General features: G+C 44.2%; 1 protein-coding gene across 1 annotated transcript; it reads right to left on the reverse strand.

The window, feature by feature from the left end:
* Positions 1-1,655: 1,655 nt before the first annotated feature.
* On the reverse strand, positions 1,656-25,088 carry CPA2 (carboxypeptidase A2; the record flags this gene model as incomplete). Its single annotated transcript, XM_081147035.1, has 11 exons — positions 1,656-1,884; positions 10,125-10,209; positions 12,370-12,569; positions 14,084-14,174; positions 15,338-15,448; positions 16,785-16,883; positions 18,787-18,888; positions 20,550-20,645; positions 22,017-22,151; positions 23,071-23,152; positions 25,024-25,088. The coding sequence occupies 11 exons, from the start codon at positions 25,086-25,088 to the stop codon at positions 1,697-1,699; spliced, it is 1,254 nt and encodes a 417-aa protein (XP_081003161.1). The 3' UTR covers positions 1,656-1,696.

The following is a 25,088-nucleotide window of genomic DNA, read 5'->3' on the forward strand; positions in this document are numbered from 1 at the left end:
TGGCTAGACAAGTCTAGTGTTCTTTCCACCATGTCACAGCAGAATAAATGGAAGACACTCGCGACCTCCATGACTTCTTGGGTTCTGAGGCCTTCGAGTCTTTCATGAGAGCCCCAAATCCCACAGGCCTCCCCCATCCCACGGCCCCCAAGGTCTACACTCTTTCTGCACTTGCTAAGGGGAGTGAATACAACCAAGGGTCATGACTGGGACTGTTAAAGAAAACATTTGGTAAAACTGTAAGGAAGAATTTACTCAAAATTATTGCAGTAGAGGTCATGAAATAGGAGAGAATAATTGTGTTCAACTCCAAATACAATTAAGTCAACAGAGTGCGGGGACAGTAGATGAATAATTGCTAAGAAGGGGCATCACAGGTAGGGGAGATACTTGCTTAAATACCTAAGAGGATTCTTGCCTAAAGGCAAGGCAAAGATTGAGACATCGTAAGTGGAAGATAAGGAACTTGATCAGATATCAAGGATGGGGAAGACCTCCTCAGCAGGATTCTGCTAAGACTGACTTAGACAGGGCCCAAGGACAAGCCTAGTCGAAAAGAGGACTCTGAGGAGCCTACCTAAGGTTTGGTGAACGAAGGCCTTTGACAGGAGCTATGGGCCTAGGGTGCCCATCAGGGCTCCCTTATCCTTCCCACACTGAAAGGGAGCCCCTAGGCCCATGCTGGCCCACCACAAAGACTGGGTCTCTCCTTCACCAACACAGATTTCAGCTTTGAAATTAGTAGCGAGAGAAGCTGAGACCTGAATCTGCAAAAATGTGAGCTAAAGAACCAAGTACCCAGAATTCCAGGCAAGCTGGAATTCACTTTCCACCCTTTTCTTCCAGAGAAAACCATCCACGTGAAGAAAATCTAAACCCCTAATCGAAGTAAATGTCTAAAGAGAAGTTCTATGCACTCTGAGACCCAGACTTGATAGGGCAACCAGGAAGGAGTGTCACTGGTTTGGGTCCCCCCCAGTTTTCAAAGTGCAGCACACCGGGAATGGAAAAGCTAAGGCAATAATGGAACCAGACACAATACCTAGCATAGTGCTTGGAACAGTGGAGTTGCTTAATTAGTATTTATTGAATAAATGAACTTAAAAGTTCCTTTCTAGCTCTAAAATGCTACTCTATTGAGACGAATGAGCTGACACATGCCATTATGGATGAACCTTGAAAACATTATGCTAAGTGATCTAAGCCAGTCACAAAAGGACAAATACTGTGTCATTCTATTTGCATATGGTACCTAGAATAGGCAGATTCACAGAGACAGAAGTAGACTAGAGGTTACCAGGGGCTGGAGGGAGGGGGGATGGGGAGTTATTGCTCAGTGGGTGCAGAGCTTCCGTTTGGGATGACAAAGCTCTGGGGATGGATGGTGGTGATCAATGTGTAATACTGTAAATGTACTTTATGCCATTGAATTGTACACTTAAACGTGGTTAAAATGGTGACTTTTATGATATGTATATTTTACCACTTTTTTTTAATGTTGAAAGGATGTTGGGAACATTTTGCTAAGGATTAATTTTTTTAAAAAAGAGGAAGGGGTACAGCTCAGTGGTTTGCTGCATTTTAGGGCAGCATAAACTGAAGAATTAATTCTCCTAGTTCAGGATTCAAAAAAGAAATAATCACTCCCCAACTTTGCTTCAAACTAGACTTTTAATGGTGTTTATCCCCCAGAGCCCTAATAGGGATGGTCTCGCACATGCTCCATGATTGTCTTCAAGCCAAGCCAGGTCTCTTCGGCTGTGGGTAAGATCTGCTTGGCAGGCAAGAGGAAGCCGTATCGACCCGTGTCTCTCAGTTCAAAAGCAAATGAGTATTTGATGCCAAAGTCATAGGCCCAGTCAATGCTTCCTCCACTGGCTTGGTCTGAAGGGCAAATAAGAATAAAGTCTGGTTATGCCATTGCCACTGGCCTCTCACAGCTATGTAACCTCTATGCTAAGTTCTACTATTATTAAAAAAGGTAAGTTAGGCCCCTATCTGCAAGGTCCTAGAGGGCAGGGATAGCTCAGTAGGGGGTCACACTTATGAAAAAATACAAGATTAATTTGAAAAGCAAAAGGTGTTATGTAAATGAACACTACAGTTAGGTTTCCTCTGGTGTTCTTAGGAGCCTCTGGCTTCACCCGGCCATTTGGAATCCTGCCTGATCGCCAACTGGCATCTTCTACAACATAGGGAGGCCCCCCACTTCCTTCTTTAGAAAAGTGCTGGGCGTAGACTTTGTTTTCTCTAGAGAGAGAGGAGGGGTTATAAGTAGAAGAAAAAATTTGATCCCTGCCCTCAGGGGATTTTCAGTATAAGGGTGAAACAGGCCTTGTTCTGATATCAAATAACATGCCCAGTACCTATGTGTGATGGGCTCACCCAGTAATGTGCATTTGTGTAATGTGTGACCACTGACAAGACAGATGATGAAGGAAGGTGGCATTAGCCCACAAAGACTTAGGGTGATCATGACTCAGAAGAGCTGAATCATGGACTGGCCTCTGAGGCCCTGCCCGGGGAGAGCAGGTAGAGGTCAAATGAAGGCGATAGCTGAGGCAGAGATGGAGGAAGTCACCTAGTCCCCAAGAATGGGGCTGGGCAATGGGAAAGATCAAGGAGGTTGTACCAGGGAGAAGCAGGACTCATGGTTAATATTGTGAATGAGCACTGAACTCCTGAGACTAGTGTCTTTGTCTTCACTCACAGCAGCTATGTAACCTGGTAAATAACAAATACCAAATGATTTCTGACTTGAACTGAATCTTCCTAGGTACCAGAATAACTAACTTATGCCTTTGGTATGGCTATGTGACACAGCCAGTCCCACTAAGAAGCCTATAGTGGATGGAATGCTAGCTTCAGACTGAATCCTGACTCTGCAAAACATTAGCTGGCTGACCTAAGGCACATACTTATCTCACTGAGTCCAAAATGCTTCCTTTGTCTAATGGGGATAACAATACTACTAATTTCACAGAGCAATGAGAATTACATGAAATAATATGATATTTATGATTTCAAAACTTGTTGAACACTTACTAAATGTGATAGGCACTATGAAAAATTGGTTCATTTAATCACCACTTGAGTCAGGAAGTAGATATTAGTATTATTTCCATTTTACAGATGAGGAAACAGGTTCAAAGAAATTAAGTGAAGGAGCTAGGATAATGTATGTAGAGTAGGCATTCAATAAATGTCAGTTATTGTTATAACTATGATTATCAATAAATGAGTAGGATCCTATTTTAGAAGTTAGGCCACATTAAGGATAAAAGGCATCTGCAGGAGAGTAGTTCACCAGGAAACTAACACGAAACATTTATATAGTGCCTTAGAGTTAGTGAACACTTTTACTCTACATTCTATCTTTTGAGCCTCTCAACAACCCATTTCACAGATGAAGAAACCAAGGGAAGCTCTGGCTGGTGTTGCTCAGTGGCTAGAGGGTCGGCCCATGCACCAAAAGGTCTCAGGTTTGATTCTAGTCAAGAGCACATACTTGGGTTGCAGATTCGATTGCCAGCCCCAGTCCAGGCGCGTGCAAGAGGCAACCAATCGATGTGTCTCTCTCACATTGATGTTTCTCTCTCTCTCCTGGTCTCTCTCTCTCCGCCTCCCTGCCTCCCTTCCACTCTCTCTAAAAATCAATGGAAAAAATATCCTCGGGTAAGAATTAACAGAAAAATAGAATAAATAAATAAATGTAAAAGAAACCAAGGGAGGATGAGTGACCTCCCCAAGGTTACTTGGTGGAGCTGTAACTCAAACCCAGGCCCCTGTTCCCAAGGTCTGTTTTTTCCCCCCACACTTCTCTGAGAAAGAACTCAAGTAACAACTCCTCCTGGACCAAACACCTATCATAGTGCAGCTCCTCTAGCCCTTTCCAAATGAGAAACTGCCCAGGAACTGTCTCACCCACCACAGAAATCCAGCCACCTCTTGGGTGGAGTGAAGCAGGTGCTCAGCTCAGAGCTGCATACCAGTCTTGGGCAGGAGGCAAAAAGTACTTAATTGGGACTAGCTCCAAGAGGAAGTGCTTGTCCAAGCTGGAATGAGGCCAGGAGCAAAGATAACAGAGTCAGCTCTAGGCAGAGATGTAGCCAGAACTTGCTTGACCACTAATGGTCAGGTTCCCCAAAAACCAGACAGCAAACCCTGTACTTGTCTGATATTTGCTTATTAAAAATGCCTTCAATATCTGTGACCTTACCAAGAAAAGCATACTAAACCTCAGCCTTCCGAGGTCTACCTTACTTGAAAGTACCTCAGCTAAAGAGGGGGGGAAACGAGATTCCTTGTAATAAAATGGCTGGGACACCATTTGAGGGTCTCGGGGGCAGAAGATGCCATTCTGCTAACATTCTGAACTCCAGCCTCTACTCAGAAGCTGCCAACCAGAGAAGGCATCCGATCCTCAGCCTTAAGTGGCCACGATGGCTTCCTCCCTACTGCCATCACTCAGAAGGCCCTCCTCCCTGGAGGTTCACCCGCCAAAGAGGAGGACAATCCCACATGGAAAATAGTTTAAAAGGTCTGGACAACTGTAAGATCAGCCTTCCTAGAGAATAGCCTAAAAAACATGTAACAAGAGCTCCGAAGCTGTTCATTCCATTTGACTTGGAACTCCTGTCTTGGGAACCCATACCAAAGAGCTCTAAAAGAGAAAGGAGTGTGTACCAACATGTTCACAGTAGCAATGCTTAGCAAAAAGTGAAACAATCCAAAGGCCCAATAACTGGGATATAGCACTATAATGGAATAACAAATACCTAGAGTGGAAAAACAAAATTACACAGGAAATAACTTTGACTGGAAAGAAAGCTGGACACAAGATAGAATGCTGACATTGATTACAACTTGTGGACCAAAACGGGGTTGTAGGGAAAGTAATCTCACAGGGCAATCTGATCATAAACTCCTAACTGGGCAAGTCATGGTGGATAGTCACATCCCAGGCCTATAAAAGGCTTATCTTTGCCTTAAGCAAGTCATGTCCATTATTTCTGTACATCTAGGTTAACACACCTCTGAAATGCCCCTTTTCAAACCCCTCCTTCTAAAGCATGGCTACCCTCAAGAGAGCCCATAATCTTAATTCTCCTGCCAGGTGATCCCACCTTGCTTTCTCTCACCTTCATGTAATCTTCCTTACTTCCCTCCATCTCAAATGCATAAAAGAAACTACAAACTGTTATTCTCTGAAGCATTTTTCTCAGTCTGTTGAGATTTTTCCCCCTTCAAATTATAAGAGAAAGTTTATTTAGAAAGTTACAGAGGTAGAAGTGCCCTTGTTGCTTAGGAGAGAGAAAGGCAGAGGTAATGCACCTGGGGGGACGAAGAGGGGGAAGGGAAAGGTGCGGGCGCCCTACTGAGAGGGAGAGCTCACTCAGTCTGTTGAGATCTTGCTTCCAGGTGTACTCTGCCTCAAATTATTGTAAAAATTCTCTACAAGTTTGCCAGTTCTTACATCAACAAACTAGATAAATATATTTGTGTTCACTGACAAAACCATTGACCAAATTGAAACAAAATAAAAATGTTGGTTATTGGATTCTTTTTTTTTTTTTAATCTTCACCCTAGGATATTTTTTCCATTGCTTGTCAGAGAGAGTGGAAGAGAGAGAGCGAGAGAGAGGAACATTGATGAGAGACACACACAATTGGTTGCCTCCTGCACGCATCCCGACTGGGGCTGGGTATCAAGCCTGTAACCGAGGTACTTGCCCTTGGACAGAATTGAACCCAGGACCCTTCAGTCCACGGGCTAACACTCTAACCAATGAGCCAAACCAGGTAGGGCTGGATTCTTTTTTAATGAAGTTTTTAAATGCATCATAATAGAAAAAAAGAAATCATAATCTGGAATAAAAGAACTTTCGTGATCTGAAATATTACCAGATCAGTAGTTTCTGTATTTTCCTTGTGTTCTAGATAAGATGAGTAAATTATTACTCCTCTGCTCTCCAAAATTCAGTTAAAGAGAAACCCACAGGCCCAAAATGGCATCACTTGTGCTAAAAGCCCATGATACCAAACCTAGATTTAATTCGTGATCTAATTGCAGTTTCAGACTCTCCCCAGAGTAGCATTTAAAACTAGTCAGTTTGGAATTTCCTGATCCACTCTAGTGGGGTAATCTGCTTGATAAGACCCCCCCTTCCTTCCCCTAAGGGAAGGTGTCCTTGACTGAAATAATCCACTCTTCACTTCTTGATCCCACTTCTTTCTCCCTATAAAAACCTTCCATCTTGGACAACCCCCAGAGTGCCCTTCTAGTTGCTAGATGAGATGCTGCTTGGTTCATGAATCACTTAATAAAGCCAATTAGACCTTCAAATTTACTGGGTTGAATTTTGCTTTTTCATGAGTCCCATTAAGAAAACCATGACTCACAAGTGTTCATTCCCTCAGATTTCTGCCACCACCCTCCTACGGATGGAGCTATCTTTGCCCCCCGCACGTCTGCAGACTCCCTCTTCTCGTTCAAGCCCGATCTGCCCACCTCTGCTTGTCCCGTTTGCCCCTCTATCCCTCACTCTGGAACAATATTACACTGGCCATGTCTTCTCTCTCCTGTATCCTTCACCTCTCCCTCTCTTAATCTTTCCCCACAGTAAATATCTTATTTAAAAAAAAAAAAAAAAAGGGAAGGGGGGAATCCTCACTTCCTTGTCTCCTTCCCTTGACCTCCCATCCAGCTTCCTCTGGAGAGTAGTGTACTCACCAGTCTCTCTCTCCCATCACTGTGCTCCTCCAGCTGCCCTCTACTCTTCTGAAACTGCTCTGCTTAAGGTCACCAATAAGCTAGTGTAGGGGTTCAGAACAAGTTACCCCAAGATGTGTCTGTGTAAAATGCAGTTGTTCTGAGCTAAAGGCAACCAGGACACTGCAGGATCAAGAGAAACTTCTGCCTTTTCCCGCTTAACTACCTAGAAGAATTCAAATTAGGGGCCTTACCCATAATTAATTAGCAGAGATAATCTTTTTTCTTTTTTTTCTTTTTTTGACTTATCTATAGGGCAGGGCAAATTTCTATTTACTGAACATCTGCTCTTATTGTTCTGACCTTCTACATCACATATTACACACACACACACACACACACACACATATATATATATATATATACATTTTCCCTTTCTGCTTTTGAACATGTATGTGGGGTCTCTGACTCTCTCATGTATGTGGGGTTCCCATACATCTGCATGTAATTAAATTTGGTCATTTTTTTCCTTGTTAATCTGTCTTGTATCTATTTACTTATTTATTTTTAATCTTCACCCAAGGATATGTTTTTATTGATTTTTTTAGATAGAGGAAAGGGGGGGAAAACATGATGAGAGAGAGAAGCATCAATCGGTCTTCTCCCATACACATCCCGACTGGGGAATGGAACCCACAACCTAGGTATGTGCCATGACCGGGAATCAAACCCACCACACCTTTTCAGTGCAGGGGACAACGCTCCATCACTCCAACCAACTGAGCCACCTGGCCAGGGCTCATGTTTATTTATTAAACCAGCTGAAAGAACCTTGAAGATAGAGGAAAATTTCTTCCTCCCCCACACTAGTATTAAAAAGTGAGAACCACAGGCCCAAAATGGCATCACTTGTGCTAAAAAGCCCATGATACCAAACCTAGATTTAATACCTAACCTAATTGCTGTTTCAGCCTCTCCCAGGAGTGGCATTTTAAACAAGTCAGTTTGGAATTTCCTGATCCACACTAGTGAGTTAATCTGCCTGTTAAGACCCTCTGCCTTCCCCTCAGGGAAGGTGTCCTTGCCTGAAATAATCCGCTCTTAACTTCTTGGTCCCACCTCTTTCTGCCTATAAAAACCTTTCAGTTTGTACAACCCCCAGAGTGCCCTTTTAGTTGCTCAATGGGATGCTGCCCGATTCGTGAATCGCTTTAAAAAGCCAATTAGATCTTCAAATTTACTCAGTTGAATTTTGTTTTTTAACTCTGGCGATGAAAATCCAATGGTAAATATTCTGTCCTTGTAATATTTGGCCTCTGTGGCCTTTGTCGTTGTTAAACACTGCTGCCTTTCCAACAATTGCTCCTTCCCCATGTCTGAAACACAGGGTTCTCTGCCTCCTCTCTGCCCAGCTGCTGTGTCTCTCCTTTACTGCTAACCTCTTCTGCCTATCACCTTGCTCCCCTCCTCTGCCTAGGGCTCTTCCCACTCCAAAATGATCTTGCTCTCCCATCCCAACCATCCTCTCTATATCAACTACCCCCAAATTTCTCTCTGCAAAATCTCAGGGCCATGTAGCCCAAGGCCTGCAGGACATCTCCACTTGAAAACAACCTCAGTATTTCCAGAGCTAAACTCAGTATCTTTCCAAGCTCACCATAGTTTCACCTTCCTGGATGTCTCCATCAATTAATGGCACCATTCAGTGTCCTTCAGTGAGAAACTCTTCACAGCCAATAAAATGGCAAAAGACTTTGGTTTTGCCTCCTAAATGTCTCCCTTCCATCATGGCTGCTCTAGTTAGGCGACCATTTCTCCCCCAAACTCTTCCTACCCTTCCTGTGAGATGCTCCTACTTCCAGTCCATTATTACTTCATCCCCCCCCGCTGAAGCTAACATGTTTTACCTAAATTAAAACACGATGCCTCGACATGTTCACTGCCCTGCTGAAAACTCTCCAGTGGCTTCCAGAATCCTTTAGGTTAAAACCTAAACTCCTTAACATGGTACACAAAATCCTGAACTCCCTACTCCCCCTTCTTACCACTTTCATTCCAGCAGCCCCAAACCTCCTTGTAGCTCACAGCGCATCATAAAGTTTCACCCTTCTATGCCTTTGCACGTGCTGTGGAGGAGCCAGAATGCCCCATTCCGTTTCCCCTTCTCCAGCTATCTGGTGATCAGCCTTCAAAACCCTGCCTTCTGCTCTAGCCTGTTTGGTTCAGTGGTTAGAGCATCGATTCCAGTCAAGGGCACGTACCTCGGTTACAGGCTCTCGGGAGGCAACCAATCGATGTCTCTCTCTCACATCGATGTTTCTCTCTCTCTCCCCCTTCCACTCTCTCTGAAAAGTAATGGAAAAACATATCCTCAGGTGAGAATTAAAAAAAACACACACAAAAACCTGCATTCTTCCCATATGAAGCTTTTCCTGACTCTGCTACCGTCAAATCCCTCCAACTTTCTAATACTTTTGTAGCATTTATAGCCTTCTATTGCTATATTTCCATTTTTAAAATTCTTATTCTTTTTTTAACAAATGGCCCCAGGGAAAGGGGACCAGGGAGGAGGGGAAGTGAGGCCCCAGCTCCACAAGTTCTCCCGCCCGCTCCTTTCCCCCTTATATACTTATAATCTATATAAAAGACCTGGGGGGTAGGGTCAAGGGAAACTCTCAGCAGGTTGGAGGCAACCTACTAAATCATACTGAAGTTCACTGACTTCCTCTTCATCTCCCATACTGAACAGTGAGTTCTCTATGTGGGTTCATTATGTCTCCAGTACTTGGCATAACGATTAGCACTTAGTAGATGCTTAATAAAAGTATGTTGAACAGAGTGAATACTTATAAGAGGCATTTGTTTCCAAAGGATCATGGACAGGGGAGCACTAGGGAACTCCTGGGCATTCAGCCGTAAGGTCCTACATTTCTAGCTGTGTCCATAAGAAATTGGAGGGATGCCTTTGGGGGACTCACAAGCTGCATGAGGGTGCATTGGGATTTCCCATAGCACTGCAGTTGTTTCTTGTTTCTAGCCCAGTCCACTGAGGGAGAGGGGAGTTTCAGGAAGTCTGGCCAAGAAAGGTGCAATTAATAAAAGTGATGACTTAGGACCAGGTCTTGATAAAGGCCCATTTTCAGGCACAGATTCCACACGCTGACAGTGAGGTGTAAGGATGGGGACAAGCAGAGTACACAACTCCAATATTTAGAAAGTTCTTTGTTCTAGACATCACATAGTAAATGTCTCATGGAGGAGACCCAACCTTGCTGAGGGAAACTGGATAAGTCTGGGTTTCATGCATGAAGGTGTATCCATTTCACATCAGGGCATTTAAAGGCTTTTACCCAAAATCACATGGTGCCTGCTATCTTAGTGGATTATTTGTAAAAACACATTAGATACTTACAGATGACTGAGCAGATAGGTCCCACTCTGTACTTGGTGCCGTGCAGTTTCTGCAGAGATTGGGAAGCCTTTTGGGCCACTTCATTCTACAGTGGGAGAACCAAGGAAAGGTGAATGAATAACACTTGTCTCTTGGAAGAACAGATGCCCAAAAGCAGAATGTAGAATGGGACAGTGTGGTTAACTGGACTCTCTGGATAATTGAGGATTAAACAGAACACCCTTTTTATTTCAACCATTTTCACTGAGAAGTAAGCACAGCTCGCTTTTGTTGGGCTTTTAAAATACAACATCATCACTTCTTGGCCTTTTGGCTAAGATCAAGTGTAGTATGTATTTTTATCAGTTTAACATCTCATACATCCTCTATAATAATAATAATAATAAAATACAGCATGAAGATCTTCCTATTTATTTGATCATCCAGATGTTTTGTTAATATTGACCAGGGTCATTACTTTGCCACAAGCTCTTCTTGTTCAAGACTATGGATGGAAATAGGGTGGGAGTAAGGGGCTCAATAAATTATGTACTGACCCCAGAATGTGCCCTGAAAGGTGTGTTTTTTTCAATGCTAGATCCTTACATTGGCTTATTTCCCTATGATTGTCTCTTTTTCCAAGAAGTAGAGCTCAGCAAAATATTTTCCATTATTTGAGGCTTCCAATTTTGACTGATTGAGGCTTTACTATCCTTGCTAAGGATAAATGTAAGGTCTTAAACTTCGGTCCAGGAAAACAACTGTACAATTACCAGATGGGGGAAACCTGGCTCGGCAGAATCCTCAGAGAGCCTGGGGGTTTCAGTTGTCAATAAGCCCAACATGAGTCAACGGTACAGAGCTACTGCCAATTAATTGACCCTCAGCTGCACAAGCAAAAGTGCACAGTCTGGATGAGGGCAGTTATGGTCATGCTCTGCTGTGCTGTTTAACCCACAGCACAAGTTTTACATTCACTTCTGGGAGCTACTCTTGAAGAACACACAAAAAAAACAAAGCATGTTTGGAAAATAGCAACCTGAATGGTATGGAAACTTGGGACCCAATTATGAGTGCTTGAAAGAACTGGGGGTGTTTAGTTGAGGTAAGGAAAAAGCTAGGAGAAACAGGTTACTGGTCTTCAAGTAACCAATGGATTTGCCTCTCAAAGAGAAATAAACTTGCTGCATGGAGCCAGACCATATATCAGGGCTGGTAGGTGAAAACCATAAGGAGGTGGCTTGGCTCTCTATAAGGAAGAATGCATGCAATCAAAGAATGCATGCCCCAAAATGGAACAGGCACCTTGATGCCAGGAGCCCATATAATCACAAGATGAATAACTATCTGGCAGAGATATGAGCACCAGGTTTGGATAACTTAAGGTGATCTAGATCTACTAAAAGTCCCTTTTAAGTTCTTTTCAATCCCAACATTCTTCTTCCCCCAATTCAACCTTGGGTGATACGACACACCATCAAAACCCTGAAAACTGCCCACAGTGCTAAAAATCCAACTGATGAGATGAAAGCTACACCTGAATTGGAATAATCTATTCCATTTCTGCCAGGAGCTATTGACAAGAATCTATTTGAAAGTAAATCAACCAAAAGGTTGCATTTCAGGGCTTATCTCTAGCATATGGGCTTCAAACATCAAGCCTAAAAGCCAAATATTTACACATTTGGGGATAAAGACAAATATTTATCCCCATCTCTTCAGCTGGAGATAGTTTTTGCTCATTTGTTAGCAGCCCCCCGAGAAGTGCCCATCTGCTTTAAGGCTGCCATCAGTTTGCTTATTCCTCAAACAGGAAACATGATGGACAACATCAAGTTAGGCAAGTGAGTGTTTTATGCCCAACATCATACACTAGTGCAGGTGACAGAGCTGAAGGCGCCAGGAAGGTACTGGGCAAGGAGCTGGAAGACAGCATAGAGTGTCTGACTCTAGATTCGAGAGCTTTAGTCCAAATCCAAGTGGTTATTTCCTAAGCAACAGAAAGCACATCCATGGAGCTTATGTTCAAATCAGGGTACTGCCCATCTAGATTAAGGCAATAATACTTCCGTGAATTCTATTTCCCAAGGAAACTTAATTGAGGAAAGTCCACACCACAATCTTCTCAGTGGTTGGACACAGTATATCTCATCCATCTTTATAACCTATCACTAGTACACTCTCATCTCAGTACCTAACTTTATGACTGAAACTTACTTGTGCACACAATGGATATTTGAGCTAAAATGAAGTTTCGGAAACTCACCAGCTCATTAAAGTCATCTAACTTTGTACATTTATACCCATAGGGGAACATCAGCAGCTGGGAATAGCTGTGGAGGGTAATGAAGGCCTTGACTTTTCCATGACTCTTGATGAAGTCCACTATGGATTTCACTTCAACTTCAGAGTTGGCACTGGGTCCATGGTATGAATCAGAGCAAGGGTTCTTGCTGGCTCCAGGTCCTGATGGGATACAGAAGCAGCCCGAAGAGAACAGTGAGCTTTAAGGAGACACTTTAAAGATGAGTGGTATGGAGGCAGTTACCACGCATCACTAAGTTCCTCCTCTGGAAATCAGAGCAAGAATGTCAGTCAGGAAGCCTAACTGAAGTGATTCTGGACGTATCTCTCTTCTTTAAAATATGGTTCTTTTATATGGCAGAAAGAGCTATCCAATTAGGTCATCTCCTCTCTGTGGGAGTTGTTGGAAGAAAAGCTAGATTTACTATTATAGATGGAATTCCTGCATTGGGTAGGAGTTGAGCAAGTTCATTATTCTGGGATCCCTTCCAATTCTTAAGAGTCCAAGAGTAGAAGATTCTATGCATCCGTACTTCTAAGTCACAAAGCCACAAATGCAAAGAACCTCTGACACCTTTTCTACAGTGCGGAAATCACAACTACATTTGACAACAAGGATACCTTTGGCCTTAATTTTCTCAGCAACTAGAGTTACTCATGACCACTGAAGTGGGTCCACCGTGACCTGGCCAGGGCTATGAATGCTAGAGAAACTCTGATGGGATAAACAGGGGCTGGGACTCCCCAGGGTCTCTAAGTGATATGGACAAAGGAAAAATATAGCCTGTTACTCTTATTTTAGGATTATTTTATAAGGATATTATTTCAGATCTGATGCTTTGGGTATTTTTTTCCCTACACTAAAAAAAAACACTACTGTAAAATCGATGAATTAAGAAGTTGCCACTCATCTGTATCCTGTCACAGTCCCCTAGCGTGTTCTCTCTTGGTTCAATGAACCTCACTAATTTATTTGTCTTACAAATATTCCATGATTGCCTCTATGTTCCAGACACTGTGCTGTGTTAGGAAAAGTACAGTGAAAGAGATAGTTTCTCACCTCACTATTACCATACCTAATAAGGAAAAACCAAACAAATTTCAATTCTGTGATCAGAGGAATATAAAGAGTTTTAACAACTGATGCCTGAAAACATAAAGGAGTGCCCCAACCAGACTTCCACTGAACTCCAAAAAAGCTAGAGCTGCAAGTCAACAGAGCCAGAGCAGCAAGCTAATATTTTCTCTTTTGAATCTATTTTGAAAATCAAGTTCTTAATCCTATTTGTACTTTAGTTTTCTTTCTCGAAGCATCCATAGATGATGTAATGCTGCTTCTCACAATAGATCCTATCTCCCTCTAGTGGTTGGTTCGGGGCTTCCGGAGGCCTCCCGCCATTGCGCAATGTCTTGCTCTGAGAGCTCTGGAAGCCGTGCCCGGCTACAGCTCGTGGGGAAACTGAGATGTGAGACAAAATATATTAAATGCTGTTCAGAGCTCTGTGACAGCACTGCGCGCCTGTGAAGGGAATTTAGTTAAGTGTTTTTGAAATAGGTTTTTAAATGGCTTGGATCCTGAATGGGCTTAGCAGGCTGACAGCCATGCAGAGCCATGCAAAACAGCGAGCTGGCCAGACAACGTGGGACCATCCCTGGAGGCAAGTCCCTGCGCTCACCTCCAAAACCTGCGTCCCAGTTCCGGTTGGGATCCACACCAACACAGCGGCTTCCAGATACCTTGGACCGGGTCTTTCGCCACATACGATTCTTTAAAATCCAACAGAAAAAAATACGGTCATTCAGCCTGATGAGAAGGTCTCTTTAGAATTCTGTTCATCTCCCTCCATCCCTCCGGGAAGGCCCCTTAGGAACTGCACGAATTTCCTTTGCCACGGAGGTGTGGCGCAGTCCTCCTACAGAGTTCTGCCTCCAGGCAGTCTCACACCGAGAGAGGCGGATATTCCCCATCTCACACAAATACCTGCCAGGCAGTCCCTAGAACACCAGTTCTATTAAACGTTAACAACGAAAACAAAAAACAAAAACAAAACAAAAAACAAAACAAAACAAAAAAGTGGGGAGAGAGCAAGTGTTCTGCGACAGAGTATTTGGGGGAAATATAGAACTAAATTGGCTGATTTACTTTAGAACGTCTAAGGGTTTTTTAAATGCTCCAATATTTTTTTATGAAACTGCAAGAGAGGGATACAGCGGCGATTATTTCCCAAACTTGTGTGTGGAACTTTTATTCATAGGGTATCTCACAAGATGAGTACTAGTATTTGTACGAATTCCTTTTGAACACACGTTGAAAAATGCTATCATAGTCAGATCTCTCCAAAAATAAACTTGAAGCTCTCACTCAATTTGAACATACATGGGGTCACGGTTGTCACAATGGTGTTTTGTAATGAGATTTTTAAAGGAAAAAAAGAACGGCATAACTCCTTTTAGTAATACTCCAGAGGATTTCTTCTACAGATTTTAAGTAAAATGTTAGATGTATTGTACTGCCTACCTAAATCCTACCACAAATCTAATTGTCAGCAGGTAACATCCGCCTCCTCTTTTCTATCAATCCTGCCACAAAAACACAGAGATAATTGGAACAAATCTCCTAGGTGACTCACAGTGAACACTGAACTCTAATAGCCCAGCCTAACAGCTGAAATGAGGCTCTGACGGAGGCAATATGTGAAGACTTCGTGGGCTGGAATAAAAAGTGATTATAAATTCCGCTGCATGCCTCAATTCAGGGCCACTATTGAGAGATTAGGCATTCTGTTTACAGTAAATCAAGGACAGAAAGATTACTTTTTTGTTTTCAAAGTTCCTACACATCTCCTTCGATTCTTGTTTTAAGAGAAGAAAAACTAAAAAAAAGAAAAAAAAAATTTATTTTAAAAAGGAGAGAAAAAGTCCAGGCTTACTTTGGTTTGAGAGAACACATATCCATCAGGGTTTGTGACCGGCAGCAGGAAGATATCCATTGTGTCCAAAATGGAAGTGATGGATGGATCATTTCCATAATCAGAGGCAATCTGAGCAGAGACAACGGCATATATGTCAAGCTCATCCTTCCCTTTCACCAGGAATATAGGATAGAATATTAAGGCAACATGTTTTTTCCAAACCTGAACTAGATATCACTGCTGGTCAATGAAAGTCTCACAGGACTTCATCCAATCTCCTGGAGTGTTAATGTGTTTCATATGCCAGTGTCTATACTTTTATCTCTGGTCAGAATTATTTACTTATATTTAATAAAAATCAGGTATTACTTATCCATTTTCTCTCAAAAGCAGAAGAATTCTTCCTATTAATTCTGGTGAGGCATTTTGCAATGGTAGGCAATGGTGTATGTGGTTTACAGGGATCTATGAATCAAAGACATTTTTGCAGTTTTCCTTAATTACCACACAGCGTAGCCTTCCAAAAGAACTCACAACCAACATCTGATAACTTAAATATGCAGAGACTTTTCTAAAGATACAGAGAACTGGTTAAATTCCATCTGGGGAATTAAATTTCTACTTGCAATCAATTGCAGTAGAGTTGAAGTTTCTGCTGGATTAAAATTTACTCATTTCCTGTGCTCAGCCATCCTAAAGCATTATTATTCAACTGTTAAATATCCATTTCATAATACCCTAAAGGTAACCGCATTTTAATTGAAGGGAAAAATCTATCAGTTGGTGTGCACGTGGTTGCACATGCTTGAATGATCTGATGTGGATTGATTTCCTTTGCTCATGAATTAACATTCTGATTTATAGTGTGTCACTTTTGAATTACTTAAGAAATACCAGACGAGGTCACACCCAGCCTGGTGTCCTGACTCTAAAGCCAATAAACATGTGGAAGAAAGGTATTGCTACACTCTGACTTCAAAATCACATTTGGAAAATTTTCAGAACCACCAAAACCCCTTAACTAATTCCACTCTGGATCTGTAGGTCAAAGTAAACTCTTCTAGCACCTGTTTATATTTTCCATCTGAGCCCCTTTCGCAATTTTATAGATTTCTAGCACATTGTGCCTCAGCCCTGGGAATTCGAGGCAGCAAAGCAATTTTTCTCTTGTCTGTTCGTATGCTGCTGAAATCTGACTCCCCGGGGTCCTTCTTTGCTACCCTCTCAATCTCTTCTAGCTTGCTGTTTCTTTTAACAGGCACACAGTGGCCTGCCTGAGGGAAAGTGCCAGGGTGCTGGCTGGGGCAATACCAAAAAAGGTTGAATGGATCTGATTCCTGCCTGTGTGACAGGAGAAGCGATTGGGCTGAGCGCGTGAGAGGTTAGGATCCCAGGGATTGCTGTGTGGTTAGGTGGGTTCTGATCTCAGAAAAACAAAAGAATCGAGGAATTTAGGCAAAATGACCTTATATGCTGTCCACACTGCAGTAGCTTGTGTTACCCACTCTCGAGCATGGATCCCGGCGTCTAGCCAGATGGCCGGCTTGTCCCCTCCGGTACTGAACTGCAAGAGAAACGTGGAAATGTGAACGCTGCACCGCTGCAGCCCCCAGTCCCCTCTCTTTTACCCATTGCCTTGTCTGTCCCTCTTTCTGTACTTGATGTGATTGAGAAAGGAGGAGGAGGTGTAGGCAGTGATGCATCAATTAACTCATCTCACTTAACGTGATTTTCTTGATCCCCTTTAATGTAAGCTTAAGTGCAAGCTAACAAGAGCACAGACTTTTTCTTTTTTCGCGTTTGTAAAAAATCATTGCAGGTAATGTAATGACATGAAAATACGTTCACTGTTGTAAATTTCGGAAAACAGGTTAGAGAAGAGTATGATGCCATTTTTATTTTCTAAAAAGGCTAGTTCGTGTGTATAAGTGTGTATGTACACACACACACACACGAGAAAGGGCAAAGGAGTGAGCAAGGAGAAAAATGGATATAAAGCGACATGTAAACAGCTACATCCCATAGTCGTGGAATTAGGAGTATGGAGTGTTTGCCTTTTTTCTTTCTTTCTTTCCTTTTTTTTTTTTTTTTTGGTTTGTTTCTCTTCCAGTTTTATGCAACGACTGCGTTATTTTTGTAATAAAAAGGCTCGTGATAACCTCTTGAGTCCGTCATAAAAAACAGGATGGCAGGCTCCGGAGGTGCTTTCCAGAGTTTAAATTTTATGACCTAAGCGACTCCGTTTTATTTGGAGCAGCGGCTTTGCCAACTGGATCAGTAAATGGGGAGGAAGAGATTATTTTTGCACCATCAACTTCTATCTCTGCGCGACACTCTAAACATAGCAGATCAGGGAAATGGGAAATGCCAACCCGGGCTAAAAACTGCATTTCACGGGTTTTGAGAGTTTTCGTTCCAAGTGTTCCCTGCCTTTTTCCTCCGTCGAGTGCAAACGTAAAAATCGGGGAACTTTCAAAAAACACGTACCGTTCGCACCCGCGAACCGCCCTGCGGCGGGGCAGGCCCGGGGGGCGGGGGCCGGGGGTCCCGACCGGCTCGGGGAGCAGCCCGCGGCGGGAAATCTTTTTAAAGGGCGGCGGTGGGACCCGCGCCGCCGCCCGGCCCACAGTCAATAAAGCGGGCACCCCGCTCCCTCCGCCCGCGCGGAGGAAAACACTCTGGTGAAATCCATCTGTCCCGAGCCCGCTGGTTCTCAGCCACGGCGTTTCCAAATTTAGCAGGCAGTTGTGACATTCTTTTTTTTTTTTTTTTTCCTTCTTCCCTCAACAAACTCTTTCTAGGAAATCTGGAGAAATAATTTTCACTGTTTTTCAGGGCACGGTGAAAAAAACTCGACATTTCCGCACGGAGCCTGTCAGAGGTTACAGGTTGCCTGGGCGATTTAGTTGCCCGTCACGCTTTCGCACACTGCGGGGCTTTTTTTTTTTTTTTTTTTTTTAATGCGGGAACTCTCCCTTTTTAAAAGGCGGCTCTGGCTTTGGCGCTTTTTTTTTTTTTTTTTTTTTAAATCTCGGTTAAAAAAAAAAAAAGGAAAGGAAGGGGGGCGAGAAGGCGCGGAACTACTAGCCTGATTAATCACTGAAGGTCTCACCTATCCCCCCCCCCGGCCGGGTCCAGCACCTCCCCCCACCCTCCCCCCTCTGTGGGGCCCGCACCCCCCGTTCCGATTGGCGCCCTGGCCCCGGTTCCCCGCGAGTGAATCTATCAACAGGAGAGCATTAATTCACCCCGCAGGCCCGCGCCAGTGAGCGGAGGGGGAGGAAGAGGAAGAGAAGGGGGGCGAGCGGGCGGTGGAGACTCCAAACCGGCGCGGACCGGTTGGCTCGGGCGGGGGCCGGAACTGCGCGGCCGTCAGAGCGGCGGGGGGGGGGGGGGGGGGGGGAGCAGCCGAGAGCCGCGCGCCCGCGGGAGCGCGCGGAGGCGAGGCCCGCGCCGCGGCCGCGTACCTTGAGCACGCTCATGGGCCGTTTCTCGAAAGAATAGCCGATGTTCACTTTGCTCACGAGCCCGGGGTGCTCGGCCACGAGGTCGTCCATTGCTTGGGAAATCTGCAGTGTGGGAGACGGACAGACAGACATTTGCGAACGAGCGCTCTGACGCGCCCGCCGGCGACGTTCCTGTCGCCCGCAGGGCCGCTCCCGCGGGGCGAAGCGGGGCGGGCGGCGCGGCAGACGCTGCGGGATTGGGGGCGTCTGAGCCGGAGCTGAGAGGAGTCGGGGCGGCTGCCGGGGCTGGACCCGGGAAGCCATTTTGCGGCTGCGAAGCCGCCTCTTGCCAGGGATGTCCTTCAAACAAAATGGCACTTTTCAGGCTGCCCTGTGGCTTCCCTCGGCCCAGCTCTGGGGGGGACCGTCCCCAGTCGGGAAGCTTCTCGCCCTCGCTAGCAGAGGAACGCAAATAACTGGGGTACCAAAAATAAAGTGGGTTGAGGGGCGAGGCGGGCATTAGGAGACGCGGCCGGGCCACTTCAGGCCCGGGCGACGGGGGGCCTGCCTCAGAGGCGCCTGTCACCAGCCACATCGCCTCTTATTTGCGAAGTTGATTGAAATTCTGTGCAGCTGGGGCACCCAGGCTGCGTCCATTGCTGGGACTGAGACCCGTCTGGGGGTGTCCGCAGGATGAACACAGCTGCTCCAGCTGTTGCCGGAGTCTGCTGTCCCAGGACGGACACCGAATGGTGCTCGTCCCTTTTCTCCCTCCCTGAGTCAGTCCACAACCCCTTATCTTAGGGGCCACACATATTTTTCAAATTAAGATTTGGGGGGGGGGGGTGGCGGGAGAGCGGTTTTAGGCAGGTAGGAAGCCTGTACTGTATATTTACACGTGCGGCATTGCTCCATATGCAAATACATTGGTATTTCTGGCAGTGACCAATGAGTAGCAAGTCAGTTCAGGCCAGATTTTGCCCCCAAATGAGTTTTAGGTCAGGTTTTGCCACCAAAGAAATTAGGGGGAGGAACTTCGTTTTCAGAGTTCTTTGCATTTTGTAATTCCTGATTTGGGGAATCGGTGCCTACAGGATACCTCCTCTCTGGCTCTTTCCTGCTCTCCTTAGGCCCTCAAACCCCATCTCCTCATCCCCTCCCCTCCATCCCTCACCCCCAAATCAGTGAATGCACATAGACCCCTGTGGGCCCCAGAAAAGGTCTGTCAGAGACAAGTGCAACACTGTCCAGGCACCCAGGTGTCAGTGTGACTAAGGGGGAGGAAAGGAGCCTTCTTAAATCCAGCAAAACCCAGGAAAGACAGCAGAGGCTTTGCACCTGTGAGGTATGGGAGCTTTGGGCAGGTTGAGAAACCCAGCTCTTGGCTGGAAGTCGGAGATCTCAAGATGTCCCCTAATTCTATCATCGATGACAGCCGTGAGTGAAGCACAGCTCTCAAACGGCTTTGTAGGCAGCGCAGGCCAGAAATCAGCAAGGGGGCCTTCAGCAGAGAGCATGAGCGTGGCAGGATGTTTGTGTGCTCACTTAAGACACTCCTGGGTGCTTCGAAAGTAATGGGGTGGCTGCCGGGATGGGCAGGTGGGCTTCATTCAGGTCCTGCCTTAAGGCAGGGACACTTAATACTGGCTGTGAACTCCTAGGGAAACTTGGAGAAGTTAGGAAATAGGAGGATAAGTGCCATTAAATCACCAAGTGGAAGTATAGGCTTTGTCATCTGAGAGGAGAATGTCCCAGTTCTCAGATGTTCATTTTGAAACACCTACCTCTTCCCAGGTATGATAAGCCTCAAAGTTGAAGTTACCATTCCGTTCTCTCTTCTGATTAAATAACATTTCTTCATTCTCTTCGTCCAACAGAACCTAAGACAAAGCAATTATACCTATGATTACTTTAGAGCAGTGCATTTGCACCTACAATTGTGAAGGAAATGGTGACACTCAGGTCCCCAGTCCCAAACATTCCTTTTCCTGTTGTATAGGCTTTGGGGTCATGCCTTTCCCTTATTCTGGTAGCACCCTGAAAGTGGGTGGGACATTAATGGGGCTTCTGGCCAGCCAGATGCTGCAAATATAGAATGACAGTCAGCCCCATGGTTGTCTTATGGTGGATGCTACCTCTCTGGGAACCCAGGGTGTATAGGTGTAGATGTGAACAAAATCAGCTCCATCTCTGTGTCCCGGGCTTCATTCAATTTTTAAGTGTCATGCTATGACCTTTGACCAACCACACAGTCCTCAGCAAGCATATCAAAGCTTTCTAATTGATGATTATCTGTGTTCCTTAAAATGTAGCCGTGAGTATTTTTTGTCGGTAACATCTGGAATGGCATGACAACCAAGGTAAATCTCAAACTGGCAATAGTATCGATTATAAACAATCATCTATCACAGCAGTTTTCAACCTTTTTCATCTCATGGCACATAAACGGATTACAAAAATCTGTGGCACACCAAAAAAAGATTTTTTTGCTGATCTGACAAAAAAATAGGTATAATTTTGACTCGTTCACACAGGACAGCTGTTGCTGTGTTGGCTGTTGTCATTTTTTTTATCTGACAATCTAAGGGGAAAGAGGTCAGTGCCCCTGACTAAATAATCAGGTAATGCATGTTTTAAAAATTCTTGCTGCACACCGGTTGAAAATTGCTGCTCTATCACAAACCATCAGGAGGTATGGCCCCTGGAACTACTGCATTCTTTGTCCCTTTGTCCTGTCAATCATTAGTACCTGAGTTATACTATAAAAAAGTACACACACACACACACACACACAAGTACAGGGACAGGGGTCTGGTACCAAAGAATAATTTGTGCAAAACTGCTGGGCCATCGGTCTGTATGCTCTGGCCAGTCTTCCCAGAAGTAAATTACCCTATAAAAATGGAGTTGACTGCTTCGTCTTTGGTTCACAGGGCCTAAGATAACCTCCAATTAAAAACCAGAGAAATAACATCTTACTTTTACCTACTTTGACTAATATCCATCAGTTTGCCTTTTATATTTCATGCCTGCTCTCTTTTGCCCTTTTCCCTTAAAATTTTTATTACCATATCCCATTCATGCCAAATGCTAAAGACAGGGACAGTGCCTCCCTACCCACTCTAGCCTGTGGCCCAGACTGCAGGAAGGCCCTAGTTCCCTGGCAGAGGGTGCGCAAGGATAAAAGAGGATGGTTCTTCCGTTCAAGTGGACCGGCAAGTCTCTGGAAGGATGGTCTGTGGGGTAATTACCTGAACATCGTCAATCATGATGGAATAAGCAATGTCCTGGGACTCCAAGAAAACTTTGACTGCCTGGACACTGACAAAGGGAACTCGGACATGGGCTGTCTCTCCTGGTATGGTGGGTGGTTTCCAGAAATCAAGCTGAAAGTGATAAAAGGCCAGGGCAATGAGTGGGTATTTCCAGGGAAAAGCACAGGTCAGCACTGATAGATTTTTTTTTTTTTAACCCTCACCCGAGGATATTTTTCCATTGCTTTTCAGAGAGTGGAAGGGAGAGGGAGAGAGACAAACATTGATGTGAGAGAGACACATCGATTGGTTGCCTCCCGCACTCGCCCTGACAGGACCCCGGGGATCGAGGCTGCAACTGAGGTATGTGCCCTTGAGCGGAATTGAACCCAAGACCCTTCAGTCCTCAGGCCAATGCTCTAACCACTGAACCAGACTGGCTAGGGCAGCACTGATAGGTTTCAAGAAATCAATTCATATCTATTTTATCTCAAGCCCACAAGACTGGAATCATTGTAGAACCGCAGTGATATTGCAAGAAGGGTTTTTAAATAGCCAAGCATCGGCATTTGTGTTATAAACACCCCCCTCCCCATGGTTAGATATTAAAACAGGCAGAAGGAACAGATTATTTAAAACTATGGCAGTTTTTTTAACAGCTGACATTTAAGTGATCTAATTCATTTTATAACAGAATGTTAATACTATAAATCACTTTAGGTGGGAAATAATGCGTTAAAGGTGTTTGAAATTTTTCAAAGTAGCTTTAATCTCTCTTTTCATTCTTATAATAAATCTGTGAGACAGAAGAATGGTTTATTTATTCTCATTATACTGAATGGGAAAATGAGACACAGGAAACATAGGTGACTTGCTCAATGTCACATAGTTGGGACAGGAGCCCAGGTTTTCTGCATCCCAGTTTCATGAGTTAACATTCTGCACACTGTCAGAGAAGATGAGACACGGTCCAAAGTAAGAGATTTCAATCACCGTGTCTAACTGTGCAGTAGTCGCCCTGGGAAACAGAAACCCCCTCTAGGAAAGATACCTGAAGATGTTCTTCAGCCTCCAGTTCCGCCAAACTTTTTATTTGTTCTTCATTCCTTGGTGTGATCTCAAGAACTTGATCTCTAAAGAATATTAACCACAGACATGACCTTAAAAGCAAAACCTGGACACCGTTTCCTGTTGCTTTCTGCTCCTATTAATGTCCACATGCCAGGAGGTTAATGCAGCAGTTAATAATCCCTTTGACAATCAAGAAACTAATAAATAGTATACTGACCCACATCCCCAGAATGAGCAGTTGATAGAATGGCTTTACTTCCCCCAAGGGTATGTTATCTAAATAATAATTAAGAGGTGTACATGCTCCTAGCAGGAAGCTTGACATTAAAGTTACCTTTCCTTTAGCTAATGATTATTCTCAAATAGCACCTGCTGCTCATAAAGAACTGGCTTTTAAAACTTGTCTGTTCCTGTTTGTCAGAGAAAAGTTTAAAAAAAAGTGGAATAATTAGTTTGGTGCTTGTAAGAGGAATTGAATTCACACCTGGGTAGACCTAGGGTGATTTGTTGCTGTTGTTAACTGAACTGTATCAGAGTTCCATTCCCAAACACCATTTATGTAGCCCAAACCTGAGATGTGGCTAGGGACAATTGGGACCCAGGAAAATCACGGTGTGCCTCTCTCTCTACACACATACACTTAACGGGGAATGAAGGATACCAAGGACAGCTTGGCAGGAAAAAGGAGATGCACAACAAGCAAACACGTATCTTTAGAAAAAGTTTGGTGGTAGAGCTGGATTTTTGTCACCCTTGGTGACAGATGTTTTTCCTCTATCCCTTTCTCCAAGTGACTTCCTGTGTCACTGCCCTGCCTGTTTGTGGGTAAGGGGTTGGTACAAAGAGCCTCATACAGGGATAAGAATTCAGGTCTTCTGAAACCAAGCACCATGCAATTTCCAGTGCACTCGAGTGGAATACATGGATAGACTGAGTTCTTCAAGGCTCTCCTGCCTTCAAGTATCCACCTGCCACAGATGGTCTGAAAATTCTTCCACTTGTCATTCCTTTTGACTAATGTATAGACTCCCAGGAGTCCTCCTTTAAAATGGAAAGGCACTGGGAAAAGTAATACATTAAGCTAATATTTCCTGGTGTGTGTGCTAAGGAATAGTCACCGTTTGAGCTGCTTAGCCTTTTTTTTTTTTTAAGTGAGGAATTTGATGATCAAAAATATTGGGTAGGTGTAGCAACCTAGACCCCCTCTCATAGATTTACAGCGCATGATAACTTAGTAAAAGGGCCTAGAAATCCTATAGTTTATTTAACCCTCTACTTCCAAAATTCATTCGACCACCCACTTTTGGGGGCCAAATCTATTTCACCACTTTATTAGTTCCCTAGAACACTCTTCAAGAAATGCTGCCTGAAGCCCTTCATAGAATCTTGGGAGCCAAGTACTGTGGAGCAGAGATGAATCTTACAAAGCCTTGACAATGGGATCTGGACTGAAACCTGCCGCCCTGGCCTTCCCACTGTATGAGGTCCCACTATCTGGGCACTAGATCTGAAGATGGGAAGACAAGGGTTAACATGGTGGATGAAGCCCAGGAAGGGAGAGAAGAGGAGGTGGGAGAATAACCCATCACTTACTGAGATGGCGCTGAGATAAATGGCCAAAGAGCTGTATTTTCAATCATCTGTATCATCCCCACATCCTGATCACCAGAAGGGGAAATGAGCAAGGGCACAGAGAAGTTGGGTATATGTATTTGGTTTTCAGTTGTTTTTCTTTAAATGTCATTCACCTCTCTCTCTCTCTTTCTCTCTCTCTCTCGATCACTCATTTCTATTAATCCCTCTCTCCCCTCTCCAAATCTAAGAGAACTCTCTGAAAATGCTGAACACTTACACCCATGATTCTGCCACACCCAGAGAGAGACTCTAACTCAAGTAAGCAAAACTCAAACAGGTATCAGAAACCATAACTTACCCAACAAATGTTTCTCGACAGTAGATATGCCCCAAAAGGGCACCAAAAAACAGGATCAACCTCAT

This window comes from Miniopterus schreibersii, assembly GCF_964146895.1.
Source record: "Miniopterus schreibersii genome assembly, chromosome: 9".
In the NCBI taxonomy this organism is placed as follows: domain Eukaryota; kingdom Metazoa; phylum Chordata; class Mammalia; order Chiroptera; family Miniopteridae; genus Miniopterus; species Miniopterus schreibersii.